The following is a 24,788-nucleotide window of genomic DNA, read 5'->3' as shown; positions in this document are numbered from 1 at the left end:
TGAAATTTGAAACAAGTTTGGAGCGCGCATTGGGAATGAGTTTGATATTTTTAAACACTTGAGCAACATCCACTAAACGTGCTCAAAGCGCTTTACAATGTGTCCCTAACCAACAGCAACACGTATTATGTAGACCGAGACATGACGCGCGTTAGTCGATATTACAATATTTTTCAGACAGAGACAACCCTGATAACGGCCAGGTACTCATTTTAATCTGAGTACGGTGAGAGAATGTGAATAAAGAGCCTTTTCAGAGGACACAACCGCGAGTCGAGCGAGGCTCGAACCCAGGACCTTCCTATCCGAAAGCAAGTGTCATACCACAAGACCGCATAGCCGCACACTAGATATTATAATAGACATCTTCTTACAGGCGTCATATCTCATCCTTCACGTTAATTGTTACTGATGGCTAAGGACTCCTTGTTCAGTTCATTTTGCTTAATCGCACGTCGATTATTCGCACACTTCGCTTATACGCTACACATTCCCGAAAAACGGAATTTTGTGTATATAATCATTCCGCTTAATCCCACACCTTCTCCGCTTAATCGCTAAACCTTGATTCCATCTTGATTGGAGAAAAATATCTAAAAATACACAAAAAGGTATTGAAAATGTGTTTCTCATTGAACCATTTCCACACGTTTAACGCTTTCTCTCTCTCTCTCTCTCTCTCTCTCTCTCTCTCTCTCTCTCTCTCTCTCTCTCTCTTCTTATTAAAGGCATTTATTTCAATTTGAATTTCATCAGTCGAGCTTCAATTTCTAGTAAGTTGCAATAAGTTTATTTCGATTTAATACTTTTTGAGACAAATGGCCACATATCTTTAAATATTTTTTTTCGTCTGTAGTGTTTTTCATATTCATCTATGCATTCCTGGTCGCCATAAGGATGGTTCACGCGTCAGCACGTCTGCATTCCAACATGCTGTCCAGGGTCCTCAAGGCGCCGATGAGCTTCTTCGACACGACTCCTTCTGGTAGAATCCTTAACCGTTTTTCCAGGGACGTGGAGAACATCGACAACGAACTCCCCCAGGTTCTTCTGATGTTCATCATGTGTGTATTTTCTGTGACCTCGACCTTTGTTGTCATCAGCCTGCAGTCTGTTTTATTTACCAGCACGATTGTGCCCCTTTTTTTCATGTACTGGGCGGTGCAAGTAAGTGATAACACAGTATTGTATTTAAAGATAATATTTTAAATATTATATCGGCCCTAAAATCTTTATAGTAGTAAATAAGTATTAAGCTTCGCAGTCCGAATGACGCTTGCTGAGAATTGTCTGATTCAGTCATGGTCGATAAGTATAGCTGTTCTCTCCATCCATGTTGTTAATTGTTTCCATTGGTCATGGTCCTGGGCCAGAGTTTTGAGGCTGTCAAGATCTTGTTGTGACTTCAGTACGGAGGGCACTGCAGTATTTCTTAGTTCTTCATGGATTACTTAATTTATAGTACATGTATTAAATTCATTTGGACATTTACTCTTAGCCCTGGCCTATACTTGGAGGTCTCGATTGCTGAGTTGTAGAGCACTCCCTCATTCTCAAAGGGACCGAGATCGATTCCGGGTGGGGTCGATATCATCCAGTGATTGGGAGACTTGGTCTGGAGGAAAGTACTTTGCGATAGACTAGTGTCATATACAAGGGATTGCTTGTTAGCAATTGCTATTGTCCTTTTCACGCTGTAGAAATCAGGGTACATGGATCTAATGGCTCCGAAGGTCAACTGACATACTATTATCCTTGATCTTTCTCTTTAAACAAATCTGAAGATAACATACACCCACCCTTTAATCCCTTTTTGATTGGCTAATATCCACTAATGAATGTGACTTTATGACAATCATGAAGGTCTGGAAAGGTGTCCATGAGACGGTTCCAGACAAAACTGGAGACCCCCCCCAAGAATCAGTCTTCCTCGACTGGGGATCGAACCTCTGACTTGATTACCGGTCAAACGTGCTACCATTACACCACAAAGATTATCGATAGTGAATAATATAGGTATCAAAATTGTTCCTATCCAAAACTATCTTTGGTGGAATGGTAACATGTCCGACCGGAAATAGGAGGTCTGAGGTTCGATCCCAAGTCGAGGAAGAGTGCTATTTCGGAATGGTTTTTTTCCTGTATTTATATTTCTTGCTTTGTCTGGCACCGTTGCTTATACTCCTTTCAGATATTTATCTTACACCGATGGCTGCTCTCAAATTTCTCAATTTTCCACCATAAACATACTCAACATTCTCTATCTCAACAGAGGTTCTTCGTCAGGACTTCAAGACAACTGAAACGGATGGAAGCTGTCAGTCGATCTCCTATCTTCACCCAGTTCTCTGAGACACTCAGTGGATGTCAGGTCATTCGAGCCTTTGAGCGTACCAGGTGGTCGGAGACTGAATTCGCTAGAAGAGTCAATAAGAATATCGTGTTTTATTTTGCAGGCATCTCTGCTAACAGGTTTGTATAGGCGTTAAGTGTCTTTTAAAGAAGAGAAATTCAATTCTAAAGGTTAAACTGTTTCCCCATATTCTAGTTTTTCAATAGTGAAATAGTATATATTATGATTACAATTAAAAATAGATTGGAGAAGAACAACAAACAGGACAAAGAGAAGAAAAAGAAGGAGAAGGACCCCTTTGTTCACTCAGTAGAGGTTGGGTTGCAAAGTCTATTAAATCTGGCAAAGAAAAAAAAAACAACCCAACTTTGTGAGTATCCTATCCGACGGTTTGTGGCAAATGCAATCATCCGCTTAATGTACATAAAAAGCCCGGATTAAGTAATGCTCAATAGGTGTTATGCCTATGGTTGACTACATTCATTGGTTTACTCTATTACAACTACACCATTTATGATCTCGATAAACTATAGTGATTCTTGGCCGAATGATACAGTGTTTTTAAAATTTTAAAACAGGTGAAACTCTGCTCAGAACGGCTAGTAAACTGATGGGCAACAATTAAAAAAAAAAGAAACTTGAGCTTTTATATAGTGCAATATCCACTAAACGTGCTCAAAGTGCTTTACAAAGGGTCCTTGACCAACAGCAACATATAACATGTAGAACGAGACATGACGCCTGTTAGGCGATATTACAAAGCTTTTTCGACAGAGACAACGCTGTTGACGGCTATGTACTCATTTTACACCTGAGTACGATGAGAGAATGTCAGTAAAGAGCCTTTTCCACGTACTCAACTATGCGGCGAGCGAGGCTCGAACCCAGAACCTTACGATCCGAAAGCGAGTGTCTTAACACTAGACCACAAATCCACACTATATCAAATCTCTTCTTCTAGCATTGAGTTCTTGAGTAAAGCATTTGGGCACATAGCCCCACATGATTCAAACATCTTTTTACGGGCGACTGTATGAAGTAGTAAAATGTGATTTCATATATTATTGTGCTCTAAAGTAGTAGATATAAAGTAAGCATTGTGAAGAGAATAATAGAACATAGGGAGTCGTATTTTATTTGATGAATAGATCAGATAGACGTGCGCACATTTGCAGGTCTGATAGCCAACACAATAATGGGCTTGATTTAACATTGTTGTAATGGACGATAATATCTTGAATTGATTTGAGGGTAATTCCATTGCAATAATGAGCCCATAACAATATGGGTACCAGATCTGCAAAGAAGTACATATCGGATCAGATGAATCTTATGAGTGGTTATAGTATACTCGTATTTCATTCAATGTTATCTTTACTCTATATCCGGTTATGTGGTCTAGTGGTATGACACTCGCTTTCGGATCCAAAGGTCCTGGGTTCGAGCCTCGCTCGGCACATAGTTGAATCCTTGGAGAAGGCTCTATACTCACATTCTCTTACCGTACTCAGGTTAACAGCGTTGTCTCTGTCCGAAAAAAAATGGTAATATCGCCTGACAGGCGTCATTCCCGTCCTTAATGTTAAATGTTACTGTTGGACAGGGACCCCATGTAAAGCGCTTTGAGTACGTTTAGTGGCTATTGCTCTATATAAACGCTCAATTGAAATTTAATATTCCATTCAGATGGCTTGGTGTTTGGATCGAGTTCATCTCCAGTCTGGTTGTCCTGACAACGACCGTCTTTCTCCTGGTCACCCCTGGCGTTGATGGAGCCACACTTGGTCTGGCAGTTACTTATGCTTTACAGGTCAGTGGTTTTCCAGGGATCTCGCTTAAGATGGAATAATGATGATGATGATGATGATGATGATGATGATGATGATGATGATGATGATGATGATGATGATGATGATGATGATAATAATAATAATAATAATAATAATTAGAAGAAGAACAAAAAGAAGAAGAAGAAGAAGAAGAAGAAGAAGAAGAAGAAGAAGAAGAAGAAGAAGAAGAAGAAGAAGAAGAAGAAAGAGGAGAAGGAGGAGTAAGAGAGGGAGGGGAGGAGGAGGAGTAGGAGGAGGGGGGTGGGGTGGAAGAGGAGTGGGAGGAGAGGGGTTGAAGGAGGAGAGAAGGGGGGGGGGTGGATGAGGGGGCGACAAAGAGAAATATCTCCATCAGTTGTTTATTTATCTATCTTAAAAACCTTGAACTTTGTTAAGGATCGAATGAGATTTTTAATGAAAGCAAAATGTGATGAGAAAGCAACTGTAATTATTTCTCAAATCAAAGATTTTTTCCGCCATACTCTTGCAGAACACATATTATTTTTTTATTTTAACCAGAATGATTTTACATGAAATATTGATTTATAAAATTACACTTAATTTGATAGTTTTGTCATGTAGATGTGCGGCTTGGTTTTCTAGTGGTATGACACTATATTTCGGGTCGGAAGGTCCTGAGTTCGAGCCTCGCCCTGCATAGTTGAGTCCTTGGAAAAAGTTCTTTACTCATATTCTCTCACCGTACTCTGGTGTAAAATGAGTACCTGGTCGTTAACAGCGTTTTCTCTGTGGAAAAGTGTAATATCGCCTAACAGGCATCATGTCTCGTTCTACATTTTAAATGTTGCTGTTGGTCAGGGACCCCTTGTAAAGCGCTTTGAGCACGTTTGGTGTATATTGATATATATATATATATATATATATATATATATATATATATATATATAATATATATATATAATCTCATTATTTTATAGATGATCCTTTTAATCGACCGATGTTTGAATTAAACAACTTCTGACCGAAATATATAAAAACGTGTTTTAATAACATAGAACAGCGCTGTTGTGTTGTTGTCAGAACATATTCACATGGGGTAAATTACAAAACTGGTGAAGATATTTTTCTTTTTTTTTTCTGATCCATGACAAACAAATTATCCATTAAAAAAATCAAAATGTAGTAAACAACACTAGTCGGCTTTATGAGTAATTGATTAAGACGCCAAATAGGGGCGGTCGTCCCTAAACCGTACAAACCCCAAATTCATACGCTTCAGAGTGTCTCACTTTGAGCTTTGAGCTTTTTTATATAGCGCAATATCCACTAAACGTGCTCAATGCGCTTAAAAGGGCTCAGTGGTTAACAGCAACACTTAACAATTAGGACGGACATGACACCTGTTTGGCGATGTTACATTTTTTTCGGACAGAGACAACGCTGTTTACGGCCAGGTACTCAGTTTACATCTGAGTACGGTGAAAGAATGTGAGTAAAGAGTTTTTTCATGGACTCAACTATGAGCCGAGCGAGGCTCGAACCCAGGACCTTCCGATCCGAAAGCGAGTGTCATACCACAAGACCACATAGCCGCAGACATAAAACCTTTTCGTGCGTTTACAAAACACTTTTTTTTCACGGCGAATTTTATTTATAATCATAAGATTGCAAGAGAAAATATGACGGCATGTTTTCTTTTGTTACAGATAACTCAAGCATTGAAATGGCTCGTTCGCACGATGAGCGATATTGAGACGAATGCAGTGAGTCTTGAAAGAGTTTTGGAATTCATAGAGGTGCCACAAGAGGTAGATATATCTAGATGTCTAAGTATCAAAGCATGTAGTGTCCTGTAGCCTAATTTTTCAGACCCATGAGGCCGACGTGTACAAATCTATGCAGGTCTGACATCTGAACCCCACTTTTGGGCCTATTGCCTAGTTTAACATTGTTGTAATGGACAATATTTTGCGTCAATTTTTTGAGATTTCCATTAAAACAATGAGCCCATAAGGAATTGCGTTATCAGACCTGTAAATAAGTGCACGTCGCATGAGGCTCATGGAACCGGTGATGGTCTCGATTTTGCACCAATGTCTAATGGGCCGTAGTAATTGCTTGCTCCCATCTGGTACGGCTCTTGATATATATATATTAATATAAATATATATATATATATATATATATAATATATATATAATATTATATTGCAACAAAATCAAAAAAAATAACTACGACTAATTTTACCACTTAATTTGATTTGGAGAATAAATATAAAAATAATCATATTTCTGATAATTTCAAGTTTAGCCGTAGTCACCAAGTTGAGATTGTAGACATGTATAAATAGATAGTGAGCGCTTGGCTAAGAAGATCACAACATTGCCATCCGGAAGTATAACTGACCAACACAAAGAACTAAGTGTAACCATGGACGTTCATAGTCTGGTTAATACAGTTTAGTGAGGATTACTCATAAACGCAGATGGCAAAAAAAAAAAAACAACAAAAAAACCCAACAAAAAACCAAAAAAAAAAAAAGAAAAAACCAACAAAAAACAAAGACCGGCGTGACATCAACTTCATTCTATTTGATCCATCTTCAAACAATCACCCTGCCTCGAGTTGAGGCAGGCTAATATTTTTGGATTTTTAGATAATATACTTTTATTTTTTCTCTTTGTCTGGCACTGTTTTAGACACATTTTTTTTTTCAGATCATTATCTTACAGCGGTATCTGCTCCCTAAGGCTGTAAACTGAGTGCATTTATTTTCGTCTCCTGTTTGTGAATAACCAGTGTGTCATATACACTATATATTTCCCTAATTTACTTACAACAAACTCATGAAACATACTAGGAAAACAAAACTACGTGTAACCTAAAACGTTTATATTACTATTCAAACATTTATTTAGTGGGAACTGATCATTCAAATGTGTTCTAAAAACAATAAGAAAGAAACTCCGTGTGTTGTTTCACATTGTTGGTAGGAAACTGAAAGAAATTTTAATTTCGAGACAAAAACATTCGCGTTCGTTTCCCGTTTCCTATTCGCTTAAGCAACTAAAAACGAGTGAGTTGCACTCACATTGCTGTGATAAAACAGAGACCGACTGAGAGAACGGTCAAATGGAGGGCAAAACGGACCGGAGAGGAAAATGAATGCACTAATGTGTCACTTTAACATTTACAAAGGTAAAAGAACCAAGGATTTAGCTGTCGAAGGCCAATGAACAAATGAATGAATCTATTTCAGACAATCCAAGACCCATCTGATGACATTATGTCAAGAAACTGGCCGCATTCAGGAGAGATTGTCTTTGACCACGTGACGGCTAGTTACAGGCCAGGACTGGACCCCGTCTTGAACGATGTCAGTTTTCGAATCAAACCAGGAGAAAAAGTTCGTATCCTTTCATTTTATTTTTAAACAGGTTGAAAATAATGGAGATCGGAAGGAAACAATGATGACAACGGCGAGGACGACGGCGATGAGGATGAAGATGATGATGATGATGATGATGATAATGATAATGATAATGATGATAATAGTAAAGGATATGCTATGGAGTTCAAACTTGAAGATGATGATGATGATGATGATGATGATGATGATGATGATGATGATGATGATGATGATGATGATAATGATGGTGGTCGTGGCGGCGAAAGGATGATAACAGTATGTTTGGTGCAACCAACAATATATAGTATAAATTAAAGTTACCTTCAGCTCGTACTTCAACAAGCAGGAATTAACCTTTCATTATTGTATTCCATGATCCAACAGATCGGCATTGTGGGAAGAACTGGTGCAGGAAAGTCATCACTGACACTGGCACTGTTTCGTATCATAGAGATTGACGTAGGGGACATAATCCTGGATAACATGAACATAAAGAATATCGGGTTGTGTACCTTGAGATCTTCCATAGCCATTTTACCTCAGGTACAAGGTTTTTAACATTATAATAATAAATGTGTGCTTCTATATAACGCAATGTCCATTAAATGTGTATAAAAGGCGATTTTCGGGGTTCACAAGCAAAGAACTGCAATTTATATCTAGGACGAGACAAGCAGCACGTAAGTGTTATTATGATTTATTTTTGACAGGGCTGTCACGAGTCATTTTACACTTTTGTATTGTGAAAACTGTGGATAAAGACCCTTTTCCCACAGACTCAACTTTTTGACGCCTGCAGTGGGACTTGAACCCTAAACATACAGGCAGGAAACCAGTTATCATGGTTCTAGACCACAAAATTGCACATTCAAATAAAACAAGGATTTTACCAGCTGACTCCTGGGTTCTTCTAGTCTTCCCTTGGAATAGACACCAAAAACAAATTTCCCCTTGGGGATGAATAAAGGGAAATTTACTTATTTTATCATTTATTTTTATTTAGAGAACACTTAATATTTTATATATATATATAATATATATATATATATATATATATATATATATATATATATAATATATATATATAATATGGAGTACTTGACTCTCCTGCAATCATGTTAGAGTTTTCTTTTCCTCTCCACCTAAATACGAACTTGTAGCTGGATCTCAGCTATGTTTGATGGAGAGGGTAGCTAGATAGTAATTGCTACCACAGTTTTCACGCTACTGAAACATATAATATCAGCTTCACCGCTAGACCTCTAGACATCGCCTACTAGTCCATCATATCACATCATTTATAATGACTACAAGTAATGCCGCATTCCGGGAGATTCGTTTTCACAACATTTGATAGATTTTAATATCCTAAATGTATATGATTGCGTTTAGATTATTTTGCAAGAACTGGCGGGATCTTTTCACTTAACTACAAATACATTCCAGTAAATTAAAAAAAAATACTAAACTCTTTTCTTTTCAATTCAGGATCCCGTGTTAATAAGTGGTAATCTTCGATCCAACCTTGACCCTAAGAATGAGCATGCGGATGAGATCCTTTGGAAGGCCTTAGACTTGGTCAACTTGAGGAATGCTGTGGCTACATTACCGGACCAGCTGGAGACAGATGTGGGAGAGAATGGTTCAAAATTTAGGTAAGATTGTGCTCATTAATACATTTTGTTTGGTGGTTAAAATTCAATAGGCAGTTGACTTAAAAAACCCCAAAAAACTTGAGCTTTTATATAGAGCAATATCCACTAATCGTGCTCAAAGCGCTTCATAAAGGACCCCTGACCAACAGCAATACATAACATGTAGAACGAGACATGACGCCTGTTAGGCGATTTTACATTTTCCCCGACATAGACAACTCTGTTTACAGCAACGTACTCATTAAGAGAGAATGTGAGTAAAGAGTCTGTTCCAAGAAATCAACTATATGCCGAGCGAGGCTCGAATCTATGACCTTTCGAAAGACCACATAGCCGCACATTTGAATGATTATGAAATATCTATACTATACAGTTCTCAAAATGCATTCTCTATTACCGTTTCGTAAATTAAGTCTTTTTTTACATTCATGAATGAATATTGTTTGAAACATATTTATGATCAGTCAATACCATGAAATGTATGCATTGATTGATCACTGTTTCAATGACACACTATTACTCTTCTGGCCTCGGAGACCATTGTTATTTCGGATTGGTGCGAATTTAAATCTCTTAAGGAGCCAAATGATCAGACAAACATAAGCAATTTTGCCCTATTGAAAGTCGAATCTGAACTGTGAAGTAAAAAAATGTTTACTATTAGACTCGAGATGTGGGGAGGGTAATTTGCTATAGACTAGCCCCTAACCCACATGATAGCAAACAATCATTATGCCCTGTTTCGCGTTAAAGATACTGGGATAAACTCCGGCTCCATTGTATTGTGTTAGTGACGAGCTATTAATAAATAATATATATAATATATATATATATATATATATATATATATATATATATATATATATATACAATTAAGAAAAAAAGCAAAACGAAGAAGAAAAAAACAAGGAAAAGAAAACAAAACCAAAATAAAAACCCCCAATAAATTATATTATTTAAAAACATCATTTAAACGATAGTATCTGTGGCAGGATACTGAACCACAAATACAGGGCAAGTACATTAACTATTACTCAAGTACCACACTTTTTAAAAAGTTTTTAAAAGTCTTAACATAATTCAAAAGGAGAGTTCTTTTTAAAAAAAAAAACTTTATCTGGAATAATTGTTTACAACATTATGATTCAAATTCCATTTGTTTCTAAAAAAATTGTAATGTCACCTCCTCTTAATAGCATGGGACAGAAACAGCTATTCTGCCTAGCTAGAGCGTTGTTGAAACCTACAAAAGTTCTAGTGATGGACGAGCCCACTTCTTCAGTGGACCCCGACACAGACTCGGTGGTCCAACACACCATCAGCAGGGCATTCAAAGGATGCACAACCATCACCATTGCACACCGAATCACCACCATACTTGACTGTGACAGGTAAGTCATTTCGAGTATTTGGAAGGAAATATATAACAACTTAACATTTTATCAGTAAAAGACATCAATTTTATTTCTCAGCTTAAGGATAATTTTCAGGATTTTTCCAGAAATGTAATATACCTCCTCAACATATAAACTGATCTCTTTGTGATTTTATTTGGGATTTACTTTCTCTTTGTATTGTTGACACTTTACGCAGCCATCGTCAACTTATAGCCTGACACTGACCTAAAAATGACGTCAAAATGCCAGTCTTTGGCCACAAAAGAAAACAAATCGTGAGTTGTATTCAAAAGTTCAACCAATGGTATCACTATTTTCCATGAGCACTACTATAGATAGAATGCGCTTGGCCAAGGAGTTCACAACATTGCCATCCGGAAGTATAACGGACCAACACACAAACTCTGTGTAACCATGAACTTTTATAGTCTGGTTAATACAGTTTAGTGAGAACAACTCACAAACGCGGATGGCAAAAACAATAACAAAGGCCTGAGTGACGTCATCTGCATACTATCTATACTAACGACAACTCTCAAGGTGGTGCAAAAACCAAATGATGATGTCAAAATGCCAGTCTTTTTTTTTTTTTAACTGATGGAAAGAACTCATTTACTACATATCATATTTCATATCATGAAAATTACCTTCCATTTTACACTGTGTCGAACAATTTTTATTCAAGGTTTTTTACAGAAAAGAAAGTTGGGAGTCCGTGTACGAACATATAAAGGGGAAGGGAGGTAACCAACTCTATATGTAATATCCCTTTATTAACAAGAGCTATTTCCCTTGTTACAAAATTTTCAATACAGGAAAACCCATTGAATAAGCAACACATCAGAATGGAAAATCGCTGAGTATCTAAAATATTTCTTTTTTTTTGTTGATGAAACAAGCAAAAGAGTCTTTTGTGATATTTTAGGCAATGGCGAATAGTCTATATTTATCTAGATTGTTATAAATCGATCAAAGTTCGATCAATAATTAATAATGGGCAAAAAAAAAAAAAAAAAAAAAATAAAAAAAAACCCGGCTGAGTTTCTTATTTTGTTGTTTTTCCGTTTCAAATGGCTAGTTGGAATTTCGAGTTTTCCGTTTTTTTCTTTGTGGAATACGAGAAGTTTGTTGATGGAACGTCTTTCGTGTAGCGGTTTCGGTGGAGATCGTTTATGAGCTGAGTTACGCTCCTATCTCGATCGTAGTTTCAATACGATATTAATGTCGGAATGTTTTAAGTGCTAAAATGAGAATAGTTGTTAAACGACGAAACTTGGGTTGTTTCTTTTTTTTTTTAATTTGGTAACATGATTCAAATTTCTTATTTTGACAAAGCTTATTATTTGACATATCTTTTCATTTTAACAATAGATAGAACGAAATTGACGCCACTCAGCTCTTTATTATTGTTTTAAGTCATCCACTTTTACGAATAGTTCTCACCAAATTGTATTTCTCAGACTATAAACGTTTTGGGTTTCCCTTTGTTTTGTGTGTTGGTCTTTTATATATGGCTGGCGGATGTTATGAGTTTTTTAAAATAAACGCATAGCATCAATAAAATCCTGTTTAGGCATCTGGTTTTCCCCCGACGTCACACGGTTTAAAAAACAAAATCTTGAGCTTTCATATGGCGCAATATCCACGAAACGTGCTCGAAGCGCTTTACAAGGGTCGCTGACCAACAGCAACACGTAAAATGAAGAACGACGACACCTGTTGGGCGATATTACAATATATTTCCGACAGAGACGACGCTGTTAACGGCCAGGCACTCATTTTACGCCTGAATTTTGGTGAGAGAATATGAGTAAAGAGCTTTTTCCAAGGACTCAATTATGCGCCGAGCTCAAACCCAGAACCTTCATATCCGAAAGCGAGTGTCATACTACAAGACCACATAGCCGGTCGTTTTTGAGACGATAGGTTACATATTATGCTCCATCCATCTCCCATTAAGATTAAGTGTGAAGTAAATCATGACAACACATTTGATTCCAAATCAACTCAATTCATCCTTTTGTTTGTTTAACCTTCTTCTTACCCATTAGAAAATCGTCACATTCGCGGTCCAACCAGCACGAGAGGCACGACTGTCATTCTGATTTCGTTTGAAAACACACAATTTAAAGAAAAAAGTTTTATTATAGATAGAATGCGCTTGGCCAAGGAGTTCACAACATTGTCATCCGGAAGTATAGATAGTTCGAAGATGACGTCACTCAGGCCTTTGTTATTGTTTTTGCCATCCGCGTTTGTGAGTTGTTCTCACTAAACTGTATTAATCAGACTATACGAGTTCATGGTTACACAGAGTTTGTGTGTTGGTCCGTTATACTTCCGGATGGCAATGTTGTGAACTCCTTGGCCAAGCGCATTCTATCTATAACGGACCAACACACAAACTCTGTGTAACCATGAACTTTTATAGTCTGGTTAATACAGTTTACTGAGAACAACTCACAAACGCGGATGGCAAAAACAATAACAAAGGCCTGAGTGACGTCATCTGCATACTATCTATAGCTATAAAAACGTGACTCTGTGATGTAGAGTTCATTTTACTAGTCTATATTATGAATAGAATGTATTTGTTGCCTTTCTGTTTGAGTAAGAAAATTATATTTTTGTGTTGGGTGGTGTCACATTTTGGGGAAAATTCTCAAAATGGCTGGTAAGGAAAGGGTTAATGGATCTCCCCATGTGGGCGTGGAAACTCACTTGCTCATGCTTCTCTTCACTTTTCCCCGCTCCTCTCATGACCTATGGTTATATTTATATTTAGCCGTTTAAGGTGGGTTTTGTGCCCTGTTTTGGCGTAGTAATACATCTTGATAGTAAAACAACTGCGTGTTACTCGTTTTGGACTCAACTTCCTTCCTTCCCTTCTATTAGTCCCTTTTGTATTACTCTGTCTTAGGTACATTATTTGACATTAAGGATAATTGGATTCAATAGTCTGATGTCACGCGCCTGGCAACGGCGGCCATCTTGGTTCTAAACAAAGAAAATCATTACTTTTTATTCTTCATGCTGGCTAGAACTTTTCATTCCCTTTTCATATGCCTTGTGATCAGAATGTGTAAAAGTCAATACATGATCAAATTGATGGGTTTTTTTCCTCTGGATACGCGTTTAAGCTCGCCAGGGAAATGTTTCATACGGCGTCCGCCATTGTTCCGATAGTTTAGAGCCAGTGTTACTAAGTTACCATACGTCATAAGGAAGGAAGTGACATTACGACTGTTGAAAACTATTCAAAAGCACTCTTTTTATTTATCTCGTAGTATAGATAGTATGCAGATGACGTCACTCAGGCCTTAGTTATTGTTTTTGCCATCCGCGTTTGTGAGTTGTTCTCACTAAACTGTATTAACCAGACTATAAAAGTTCATGGTTACACAGAGTTTTGTGTGTTGGTCCGTTATACTTCCGGATGGCAATGTTGTGAACTCCTTGGCCAAGCGCATTCTATCTATCTATCTATATATATATATATATATATATATATATATATATGTGTGTGTTTGTGTGTGTGTGTGTGTGTGCGTGTGTGTCATGTCTATTGGGCAATCTACGGGGCTGGTAATTACCCCCCCCCCCCCCATAGCCATGATCAGAACTGTAGGAGTCAATAGTCCATTCAAATATTTTACTAATGTATATATATATCATTTGTGCCCCATCGCCTGAATACGGTGTTATGTCGACTTAATAATATGTAGCAAAGTGACTTTAAAATTAATATGATCAGATATATATAACAAGTCGAAGCGACACTAAGCTGCCGGGAGCTGTGGACTGTATAAGTAATGCACAAAAATGAATATAAAACAAAAAAAGAACAAAATACTATGACCCGAAATGCATGGAGATGTGGCATTCATTATGGCAACCCTGCAAACTGCGAGATAAGCTGAAAGAGGAAGAAAAGGAAGAAGAAGAAGAGTTTCAGGCTCAAAATCCTTCTTCGACCGACAAAAAAAAAATTAAAAACATGAATACATCACGTAAAAGCCAGATAGAAGACAGAGAAGTATGTAGCACGTCTTGTTCGCAAGTAATAGGATCTTTCGTCCAGTTCCGTGTTTGGTATTTTGTTCTTTTTTGAAGCTGTTGTATAGATAGTATGCACTTGACTAAGAAGTTTACAACATTGCCATCCGGAAGTAAAACTGGCCAACACACAAAACTGTGTGTAACCTTGAAGGTTTGTAGTCTGGTTAATACAGTTTAGTGAGAAGAACTCATAAACGCGGATGGCAAAAAAACAATAACAAAGACATGAGTGACGTCATCTTCGAACTATCTATTTTCATTTTTGTTCACTGCCGACTGCATAGCAGCAACGCCGAGAAAGGACGTATTGCGAGGTGACTAGCTAAAGGCCTCGCGGCACAGCACGGAGTCGAACTTGGTGCCCTTAAGTTATTTTAGTAACTACTACACTGCCCCCGGTATACTAATTGGATTCAATAGTCTGATGTCACGTCGCCCAGCCGAGCAGCGTGGTTCTAAACAAAGAAAATAGGTACTTTTTATTCTTCATGCTGGCTAGAACTTTTCATATGTAATGTGATCAGAATGTATAAACGTCAAAACATGATCATATTTATAATGTTTTTCTCCTCTGGATGCACTTTTACGCTCGTCGGAGAATTATTTCATAAGGGCGTCCGCCATTGTTCCGATAGTTTAGAGCCAGTTGCTAAGTTACTATACGTCATTATGACGTCATGACTGTTGAAGCGTATTAATTATACTTGATATTTTATTCCTCAGAGTTATGGTACTGGATGCCGGGAGAATCGTGGAGTTTGATCATCCGATGAAACTTCTGAAGAGACCAGACAGTCATTTTACTGCCCTGGCAAGATCTTCTGGCTGTAAAATACAACAACCCAAATAGAATATCATTTCATCTAATTAGAATAGAATAAATAAATATATTATGTGAGAAAGATCAATTACGAAATAACAAATGCATCTGGTATTTGTGTCGGAGTAAATCAGATGGCAAAAGGTGAATATAAAGTCAGGTTGGTCAGAAATAGGAGCTCTCGGGTTTGTACACTTTGTGAAATTATATTCATTCCCCTAAGTAAAACAATTAAACTTTTCCCAAATCGTGCGGCTATGCGGTCTAGTGGTATGACACTCGCTTTCGGATCGGAAGATCCTGGTTTCGAGCCTCGCTCGGCGCATAGTTGAGTCCTTGGAGAAGACTCTTTACTCACATTCTCTCACCGTACTCAGGTGTAAAATGAGTACCTACCATTGTGTTGTGTCTGTCCGAAAAAAAAATTTGTAATATCGCCTAACGGGCGTCATGTCCCGTCCTTCATGATAAATGTTGCTGTTGGCCGAGAACACCCTGTAAAGCGCTTTGAGCACGTTTAGTGGATATTGCCCTATATAAAAGCTCAAATTTGTTTGACCACAGACTCCATTTTCACATCACATTTTACTCCGATACAAAACTGTTTGAAGACGACGAATCACGCGTGAATGAATGAATAAATAAATATTATATGTTTACAGTAGGAAAATATACTAATTAATAAATTACCTATATTTATACATACAATCGGAATGTGTAGTTTGTCATTTATAGAATTCAATCACCTCTCTCGTACTAACACGGTTCGAGTCGAACCCATTTGCAAATAGGGGGCAACAGTGTTATGTCATACAACCGGTTCCGATCTTTTAGGATGTGTAAAACCTATCTTGCGGATACATACTTATACATACTTGTACAACTGATCTTCTGGTTTCAGAGTAAAGGCAGCTTATTTTATAGTCTAAATAAATGCTGGTCGTCAATAAAGACAATCCATTCTTGCTCTTTTACGCCCGATGATCCTAAAAATATGCCTTTACATTCTGCTACTAAAATACTGCCGTTATTTCTAAAAACACAGTATATGTAATGCTAACCAAATAGCAGATACTGTTTTATTTCCAAAAGAAACCGACAGAATAGTTATGCCACCTTTTGATTCAATATGTAATCTATTCATTCTTCACTATTCCCTCCGGAGGCCTGGTTACACACTTCCAAGCAGTTTTGAACCGGACAATGGTAGGCGTTACGTCAGGACTTCTCTGCCTTATTTGTCTTCCTATGCCACTTGACAACAACCATCATTAGTGCATGCCTTGAATCCGAAGTAGTCTGCACAACATACCCTGACTGAGCATCACTCACAATTTTAACACAGGTGATTGAAATGATACATGATGCCGCTAGCTGCATTTCCAGCATCAGTGTATAATAACATTGTGATACGTACTCACAAAATATGGGACTGACTGATTCGGCTGCATTGCATGTACTAAAGGGGGACCGAGCGCATACAGAAATCTATCTCAATGACTTTTCATGATGTCCTACTGGCTTTGGGAAGGGCAAAAAATACTCACTGTACTATAACTTTACTTTGTAGTGATACTAAAATAGAATAAATTAAAATTCCCTTTATTCATGCCGAAGGGGAATTTGTCTTTAGGGTCTTTACCAAGGGAAGACTGGAATAACCCAGGCGTCAGCCGCAGTGCAGCGCCGCAAAGTGAGCTAGCTTGCTCAAGGCCACACAACGAGGCGGGTAGTCGAACTCGGTACCTTTTGGGTACGAAGCAAAGACCGTACCGCTGAATCACGCTGTTAAAAGTCCCATAATATATGCAACATTTTGGGATTTTGAACCGTTCTTTGGAGTTTATCCTGTCCTTAAGGAATGCTTTCATGATTTAATCGTCGACAGGAAATCTACAGTGCAGCGGACGCAACCGTCTATATTATAGCAGGGAGTTTTCTAATTGGTCAATGTTTAGAGGCGCTTGAAACAAGTGATTAACATTGCATGGCTTTACACAATGTTACAATGATATCTTAAATATCAGGGTACTTACATGATTATAAATGATCACAGACTGGAATCCCAGCTCCTCCTCCTCCTCCTTCTTCTTCTTCTTCTTCTTCTTCTTCTTCTTCTTCTTCTTCTTCTTCTTCTTCTTCTTCTTCTTCTTCTTCTTCTTCTTCATCCTCCTCCTCATCCTTCTTTCTCTCATTTTCCTCTTCTCCCTCTTCCATCTACTTTCATTCTCATCTACTACTACGAGGGCTCTTTCATAATTAACCGAAAAATGCCTGTAAAATCCGCGTTTTTTATGCTATCAACAAAATTCTTGCACGTGTTCATACCTTGACTCGTCCATTTCTCTACGTAACAGCCAAGTCTGTCGACACACTTCTGCCAACGCCGCACCATGGAATAGATACCCTCTCGGAAGAAATTTCCGTCAAGGTTTTGTAGCCATTTCCGCACATGGTCAACAAGCTCTTCATCGACATCAAAGCGCTTTCCTGCCAGCTCACGTTTCAGTGGCCCAAAGAGGTGATAATCAGATGGTGCGAGGTCTGGACTGTGTGGTGGGTGTGGCAAAATCTCCCATCCATATTTCTCTAGCCAACCTTGCGTTACTCGTGCTGTGTGGGGTGTAGCGTTGTCGTGTTGCAAAATGGCCCCGTTGGTCAACTGCCCTGGGCGCTTTCTGCGAATGGCCTCCCTAAGCTTGTCAAGAGTTTGGCAGTACCTTGCAGCATTGATTGTTTCTCCAGGTTGTAAGGTGTCGAACAGAATAACACCACGACTGTCCCAGAAAACAGTTCCCATTATTTTCTTTGCTGACCGCATGACTTTGAATTTCTTCGCGACAGGTGAGGATGGATGTTTCCATGTCATCGAATCTTGCTTTGTTTCTGGGGTGCAATGGTGTAACCAAGTCTCATCACCGGTTACTATGCTGTCAAGAAAAGTCACATCGTACCCTAGAAAGTCTCCGCCGGCATTGGCAGTATGCCCGTGAACCCTGCGTGAGCTCTTGCTTCTCAAAAGTTCCCTGCAGATGTCCAATCTTTGTTCTTTATGATTGTCTGTCAATTGCTTAGGAACCCATCTTGCGCTGACTTTTCTGTAGCCAAGTTCATCAAATACAATTCTATGGGCAGAAGTTTCCGAAATTTCAAGACTGCTTGCGATTTCATGAAGTTTCAACCTCCTGTCTTGACGAATAAGCTCATCAACTCGCTTCACATTGTCTTCTGACGTCGCAGTTATCGAACGCCCTCTCCCTTCCCTGTCTGTCAAGTCGGAATGGCCGGCTTCAAACAAATTACACCAGTGATAGACTTGTGTACGGCTTATAACATGCTCATCATATACACTCTGAAGTTCTTTATGAATTTCGGTAGGATTCAGACTTTTGGCGTTCAAAAAACGTATGACAGCTCTGATTTCCTCCTTTGACCAAGATTCAAGGTGGGCCGCCATCTTTAAAATCGTCTAGAAATTCATTGTGCAAAATGATGCACTTCATAATTTCTGGGAATATTCGTAAGGAAATAAGGAATATCATGTCGTTTACAGAATTAAAAAATTTCCACTGGTTGCTGAGCAATGAGCATTTTTCGGTTATTTCTGAAAGAGCCCTCGTACTACTACTACTACTACTACTACTACTACTACTACTACTACTACTACTACTACTACTACTACTACTACTACATCATCATGATCATCATCCTTCTCCTCTACCTCCTCCTCCTCTTCATCATCATCATCATCATCATCATCATCATCATCATCATCATCATCATCATCAGCAGCAGCAGCAACATCAACTTTATCATCATCATCACCAGCATTATCCTTCTCTTTATCCTTCTCCTCTTCCTCCACTTCCTCCTCTTCCTCTTCTTCTTCTTCTTCCATCCCCTCCTCCTCCTCCTTCTTCTCTTCCTCTCCTTTCCTTCTCTTCCTCCTCCTCTCTTTTACATTACCACCGCCATCAACATTATTCATCATCTTTACTGAGTTTCAAATAATTGAATAGTGTCCAACACTTATCAACCTTCCCTACACCCACATTCTCCTAGCCGACATTCCTTATCCCTTGTTTCTCGCATTTATTCTTATACCCCTTAATTAAAGAACACAATAGAATTTCCACCAGGGTTGGCCAACGACTACAAAGAGGTTTTCAACATTTCTTTGTTATGCAAACACCAAGGACGAAAGCGTTGAAATGTATCCGCGTATCAGAAACAAAACCGCATGTCTTGTCTTCAGCGAGGCCAATAAACATGAGCATTTATTCAGATTTATTCAGAAAGTCAATACAAAACAAATGGAGATGTATTGCTCCTGTTGTATCCAGAATTAATCAGCGTATATAATGATGAAATTTGCAACCAGTCTGTAGCATATTAGATCTGTCAACAGTATATTAGAATATAAAGAATAATACAAGTTTTGTAAGAAAGATGAGGCGATTCACGTCAACCTATGAATTTGTTAATGTCATTATGGATAAAATGACTTCCTCAGACGCTGGTAAAAAAGCTTCAACACTTATAATTTTACATCGGATATTCTCCTCTGGTGGAAAAAAGCATAATAAGAATGATGATGATAATAATAATAATAATAATAATAATAATAATAATAATAATAATAATAATAATAATAATAATAATAAAAATAATAACAATAATAATAATAATAATAATAATAATAATAATAATAATAATAATAATAATAATAATAATAATAATAATAATAATAATAATAATAATAATAATAATAATAATAATGGGATAAATTTATAGTGTGCCAAAAATCCCTTCATCTTTTGGGCTCTGTGCGCAAAATAAAGATAAGCCCTAACATAGTACACGAACAGCGCTAATAATACACATAATTAAAAGAAAGCCTGACTGACTAAAATGTCTTCAATCGACGCTTGAAATACTCGAGTGAAGACGATGAACGTATTTCATGTGGTAGCAAATTCCACACCTTGGACCAGAATGCTGAAAGGAGCGTTCACCAGCCTTTACTCGACAGCGGAGTGTTTTCAATTTGAGGTCGCTCATCGAAGCGATTGTTGTGGGATATACCGTTCAATGAGGATTGAGATGTATGGTGGCGATGAGCCTTCCAAGAACTTGAATACGATGCTTGCTGATTTATTATATTCACTGCGCTGGTCCATTGGCAGGCAATGCAGCTGTTGTAGTAATTCGGGAGCTGTAGTTTTCCTGTTTTTCTGCAGTACAACAGGGGCTGCCATGTTCTGTACTTTCTGGAGTTTGTTTATTTTGTCGTTTGTGAAAACCAACAAACAGTGCATTGCAGTAGTCCATTTTCGGGAATATGAAAGATGTTACCAATTTGTAGCAGGTTCCCCAATTAATAAATGGTCTGATTGGTCTGATGCAGATAGTACTTGCTGTCGCGTTATTGATATACTTTGTTGATCAATATATCTCTCTCCGAAGTGATGTCATGATTTTTTTTTCAGATGTTGTAAGTTGTATTATATCATTGATTGTCAGTGTCAGTGTAGATGGATCTGTCTTATTATTGAAACTAGCAATGAATAAGGCTTCCGTCCTATCTCCGTTTCATTTTAGTCTATTTGCAGACATCCATCTTATCACATTCTTGATGCATTGTTCGTAAACAGTTATCTTTGAAACAATATCAGATTGCAAACACATACACCATACTTCTGTAGGCGAGTGAATGCAGTTCTAAAATTCTTACAACAGGCGACGTTTAAGGTACGAATATGACAGAACCTAAAACTAATCCCTCAGGTACACCAAAATGAATGTCACGTCAGATATAACACAGGTCGAGTTCTTTGAGTGAGATATGATGCAAACCTGTCCAGAGCAATGCCAAATGTAACTTGTAGTCTTCGAAGTAGTATGGCATGGTCGATAGTGTCAATGGCCGCCGAGAGATCGAGAAGGATGTTTGTTTGCCCTTGATCTATAACATGCAGCAAGTTATTTGTGATTTCCATCAATGCAATGTCTGTGCTATGACTTCGCCGGTAGGCCGGTTGATAGCACTTGACGAATTTTTTAAGTTCCACGTGACATAAAAGTTATTTTATAACAATCTTCTCTAGAAATGTGTAATCTGATCGTTGATTCGAATCATAAACACTGTAGTCGAATTTATATAATGTCGGGATAACTAAGAGGTGAAATTTAGAAATTGAATACTCACACATGACACTTGGGGTTAATTTTGTTTCGCCTGGGAGAAGAATAAATACCATTTCTTACATTGTAAAAAACAAAACAAAACAAAACAAAAAAATCCCCATGTTTATGTAGTCAAATTGAGAGAAACCAGTGACATTTAACCGTCCAACTGACGGTCTAATATCAATGAGAAAGAGTAATATTATGACGCCAAATTCATTAATTTTACCCTTGGTAAACAACCAGCTATGTTTTCTTCTGAGCCGATTTTAGGGTGTGCCACAAATCCCATGTTTTGATAGGCCAAAATTCGACTGGTTAATTGTTTTTCATGACTAGTTAATTCAGACCTGCCTACTAATACGAAACATTCGTAGAAATACGAAATGTTAGCCTTAATTTCAGAATTTTTGAGCATCTCCAAGTCATAAAAACTTGTTGAAAATGAAAGTTGATGCCAGACCACATAATTTCAAGGATTTTGAAGTGTTATTATTTTAAAAATTGAGCTTTTATTTAGCGCAATATGCACTCAACGTGGTCAAAGCGCTTTACAAGGAATCCCTGGTCAACTGCAACATTTAACATTTAGGACGGGACATGAGCCTGTTAGGCGATATTACATATTTTTCGGACAGAAACAACATTGTTAACGGCCAGGTACTCATTTTACTACCGAGAACGGTGAGAGAATGTGAGTAAAGAGCCTTCTCCAAGGACTCAACTATGCGCCGAGCGAGGCTCGAACCCAGGACCTTACGATCCGAAAGCGAGTGTCATACCACTAGACCTAATAGCCACTTAATCCTGGTGAGGATAAATTGTTGATCTATTGAGTTAAATATAGCGGCTAATAATCTAAAATAACAGACGACGGGAATGCAGAACACGACATCAAACACAGAATCCAAAAGGCAAACCAGGCTTTCGGCATGCCCGAAAAACCTTTGGAAATCAAAGCCCATTATAAGAAAGACTAAGCTGAAAATATACAAAAGAAATGTTTTAAGTGTTTTGCTTTATTGACGTGGAAGCTGGAAAATGACATCCTCCATAACACAGAAACTAGCAACCTTTCAAAATAAGTGTCTAAAAAATGAATGTTTAACATATTTTGGCCTACAAAAATAAAAAAAAAGCAGTGGATCTATTAACTCACTCAACCTTAACACCGACAATATCCGTAGTTTACCCAGGTTACTTTTACGCCATGCCTAATTATTCCATTTTCTGAGACACATTATAGGCGTAGTATCAAAATTAATGTCTTAGTTTTAGTATGTTATGGTAGTTCATGTTCATTTTGAATACATTATTTTTCCAATTTTGAAAAGTAGCAAAACTCTTTAGGTTTGAGTGAGTTAAAGAAAGCTGACTGCACTAGCATTGAAATCCAGTTAAAAAGAAGAAGATGGCGTTGGCTGGGTCATGTGGCCAGAATGAAAAAATGGGTCACTTCCCAAGACAGCCCTGTACTGGACAGCAGATGGGACGAGAAAGTCGGGAAGACCCAAAGAAACCTGGGGACGGACCATGGAGAAAAAATTAAAGGAAGCAGGCCTGTCCCGGAATACAGCCACCGCAAAAGCAGCCAATTGCAAAAAGTGAAGATGTCTGGTAGATGCTCTATTTGACTCAAGGTCCGAAGAGGATTAAGTATAGCGGCTAATGTGTGGCCCATCGTCTCAAAACGGTATTATGTCGGGATGAACAAGATGCTGAAAGTTCAATTTTAAGCTTAACTGAAATAAAACAAATAATCACAAGTCTTTCTCGATGGCTCAGTGGTATACGTCGCTGTGTCCTAGGTTAAGGCGTTTTACGCACATTACCCCACTCGATTCAGATGTGAATGAGTACGTGACATTGAAAGATGTTTTAAGCCTAACAGGCGGCTGGTACTGTGTAAATGAAAATATGATTCCATATCACCTGCTGTAATAATAAATGAAACATTGTGAAGCGTATTGAGCATGTTAAATCTGTGGATATTTTAAATTTATACTTTGATTTTATTTCAAGTCAAATATTCTTGGCTATGAAATGAAATCTTTTGCATCAAAAACGTTTACATAATACCAGGCCATATAATATATGAAGTAAACGTTTTCCTGCCAACGTTTGCAAATGCATTTTGGCAGTATCCAGCAATACGTGTATAACTTGCCATTTGATGCTGTGCGTTTAGCCAAAATACTCATAACATCCTCCAGCCGGATAGAACGTACCAACACACAAAACTATGTGTAATCTTGAATGTTTATAGTTTGATTAATAGAATTTAGTGAGAAGTACTCATAAAACTGGTTGGCCAAAACAATAACTATGAGCTGGGTGACGTCATTTCGTTCTTACTATATTATGAAACTTCAATAAAGTGGACAATAATTAAAACTAATCTTATTTTTACTAATTACAAAAATTACAAAAATTTTAAATTATTTGTAATTACTTTAAAATGTTAAAATTAAAAACAATTAAAATTAAAATTAAAATTAAAATTAAAACAATAAAGAACAGTGCAAACAGTTTTAAAACAGTCATTAAAATCAATTTTTTAAATTACTAAAAACTATTTTAACATTTACTAAGATTAAATTAAATTACTAAACCTACTAAAATTGGGGACTAGTTTTATGGCCAAAGTTTTTAAAACGTATTTTTTACAGGGTGTGCGGAGTACATCCAATTAACATGATGTCGGATTTGGGCCGTCAATTTGATGAATGCACTCCTGTAACCTTGTGTGTTGAAGTTAGTCATGTTTTATTCATGTTCCAGACGAATTTATGAACTTTCCCCCCCCCCCTCAAATGGTGTAGGGCCCAGCATTTCATGAATGTTCATTGTTGAAAGAGCTGGGGGCCCATTAGCATATCAATGTGCGTGCGGACATTGCAGGGGGCAAAGATCAATTGAACACGGTAATAATTTTTTGGAATAAATTGAGTTTTTTCTTTCTTTTTTTTTTTTTTTTTTTTTTTTTAACTCATGTGAACGTAGTTCAAGTGCCTCTATTTTCGATGGTAGATAGCTGGAATTCCCCCTTGGATGGGGAAACGTTGGCTGTCCTTTGGCTTGTGGGTTTTTGATCAATAGTAGCTTCGGTGTCTCTCATA

General features: G+C 37.7%; 1 protein-coding gene across 1 annotated transcript in view; it reads left to right on the top strand.

Moving 5' to 3' along the window:
• LOC144970759 (multidrug resistance-associated protein 1-like) overlaps positions 1-16,191 on the top strand; it is a 57,233-nt gene extending 41,042 nt beyond the window's left edge. The window contains exons 24-32 of the mRNA XM_078910752.1: positions 857-1,167; positions 2,273-2,472; positions 4,040-4,163; positions 5,850-5,951; positions 7,403-7,549; positions 7,937-8,095; positions 9,041-9,207; positions 10,404-10,598; positions 15,387-16,191. Of these exons, the coding sequence (XP_078766878.1) occupies positions 857-1,167; positions 2,273-2,472; positions 4,040-4,163; positions 5,850-5,951; positions 7,403-7,549; positions 7,937-8,095; positions 9,041-9,207; positions 10,404-10,598; positions 15,387-15,513 (1,532 nt within the window). The 3' untranslated portion in view covers positions 15,514-16,191. The remainder of the gene's footprint in view (positions 1-856; positions 1,168-2,272; positions 2,473-4,039; positions 4,164-5,849; positions 5,952-7,402; positions 7,550-7,936; positions 8,096-9,040; positions 9,208-10,403; positions 10,599-15,386) is intronic.
• The last annotated feature ends 8,597 nt before the right edge of the window (positions 16,192-24,788 follow it).

Source organism: Berghia stephanieae, chromosome 4 (genome assembly GCF_034508935.2).
Source record: "Berghia stephanieae isolate SIO BIC M18660-M18661 chromosome 4, UCSD_Bste_1.3, whole genome shotgun sequence".
Taxonomy (NCBI): domain Eukaryota; kingdom Metazoa; phylum Mollusca; class Gastropoda; order Nudibranchia; family Aeolidiidae; genus Berghia; species Berghia stephanieae.
Note: the sequence above shows the minus strand (reverse complement) of the source record. Positions and strands in the feature narration are given on the sequence as shown.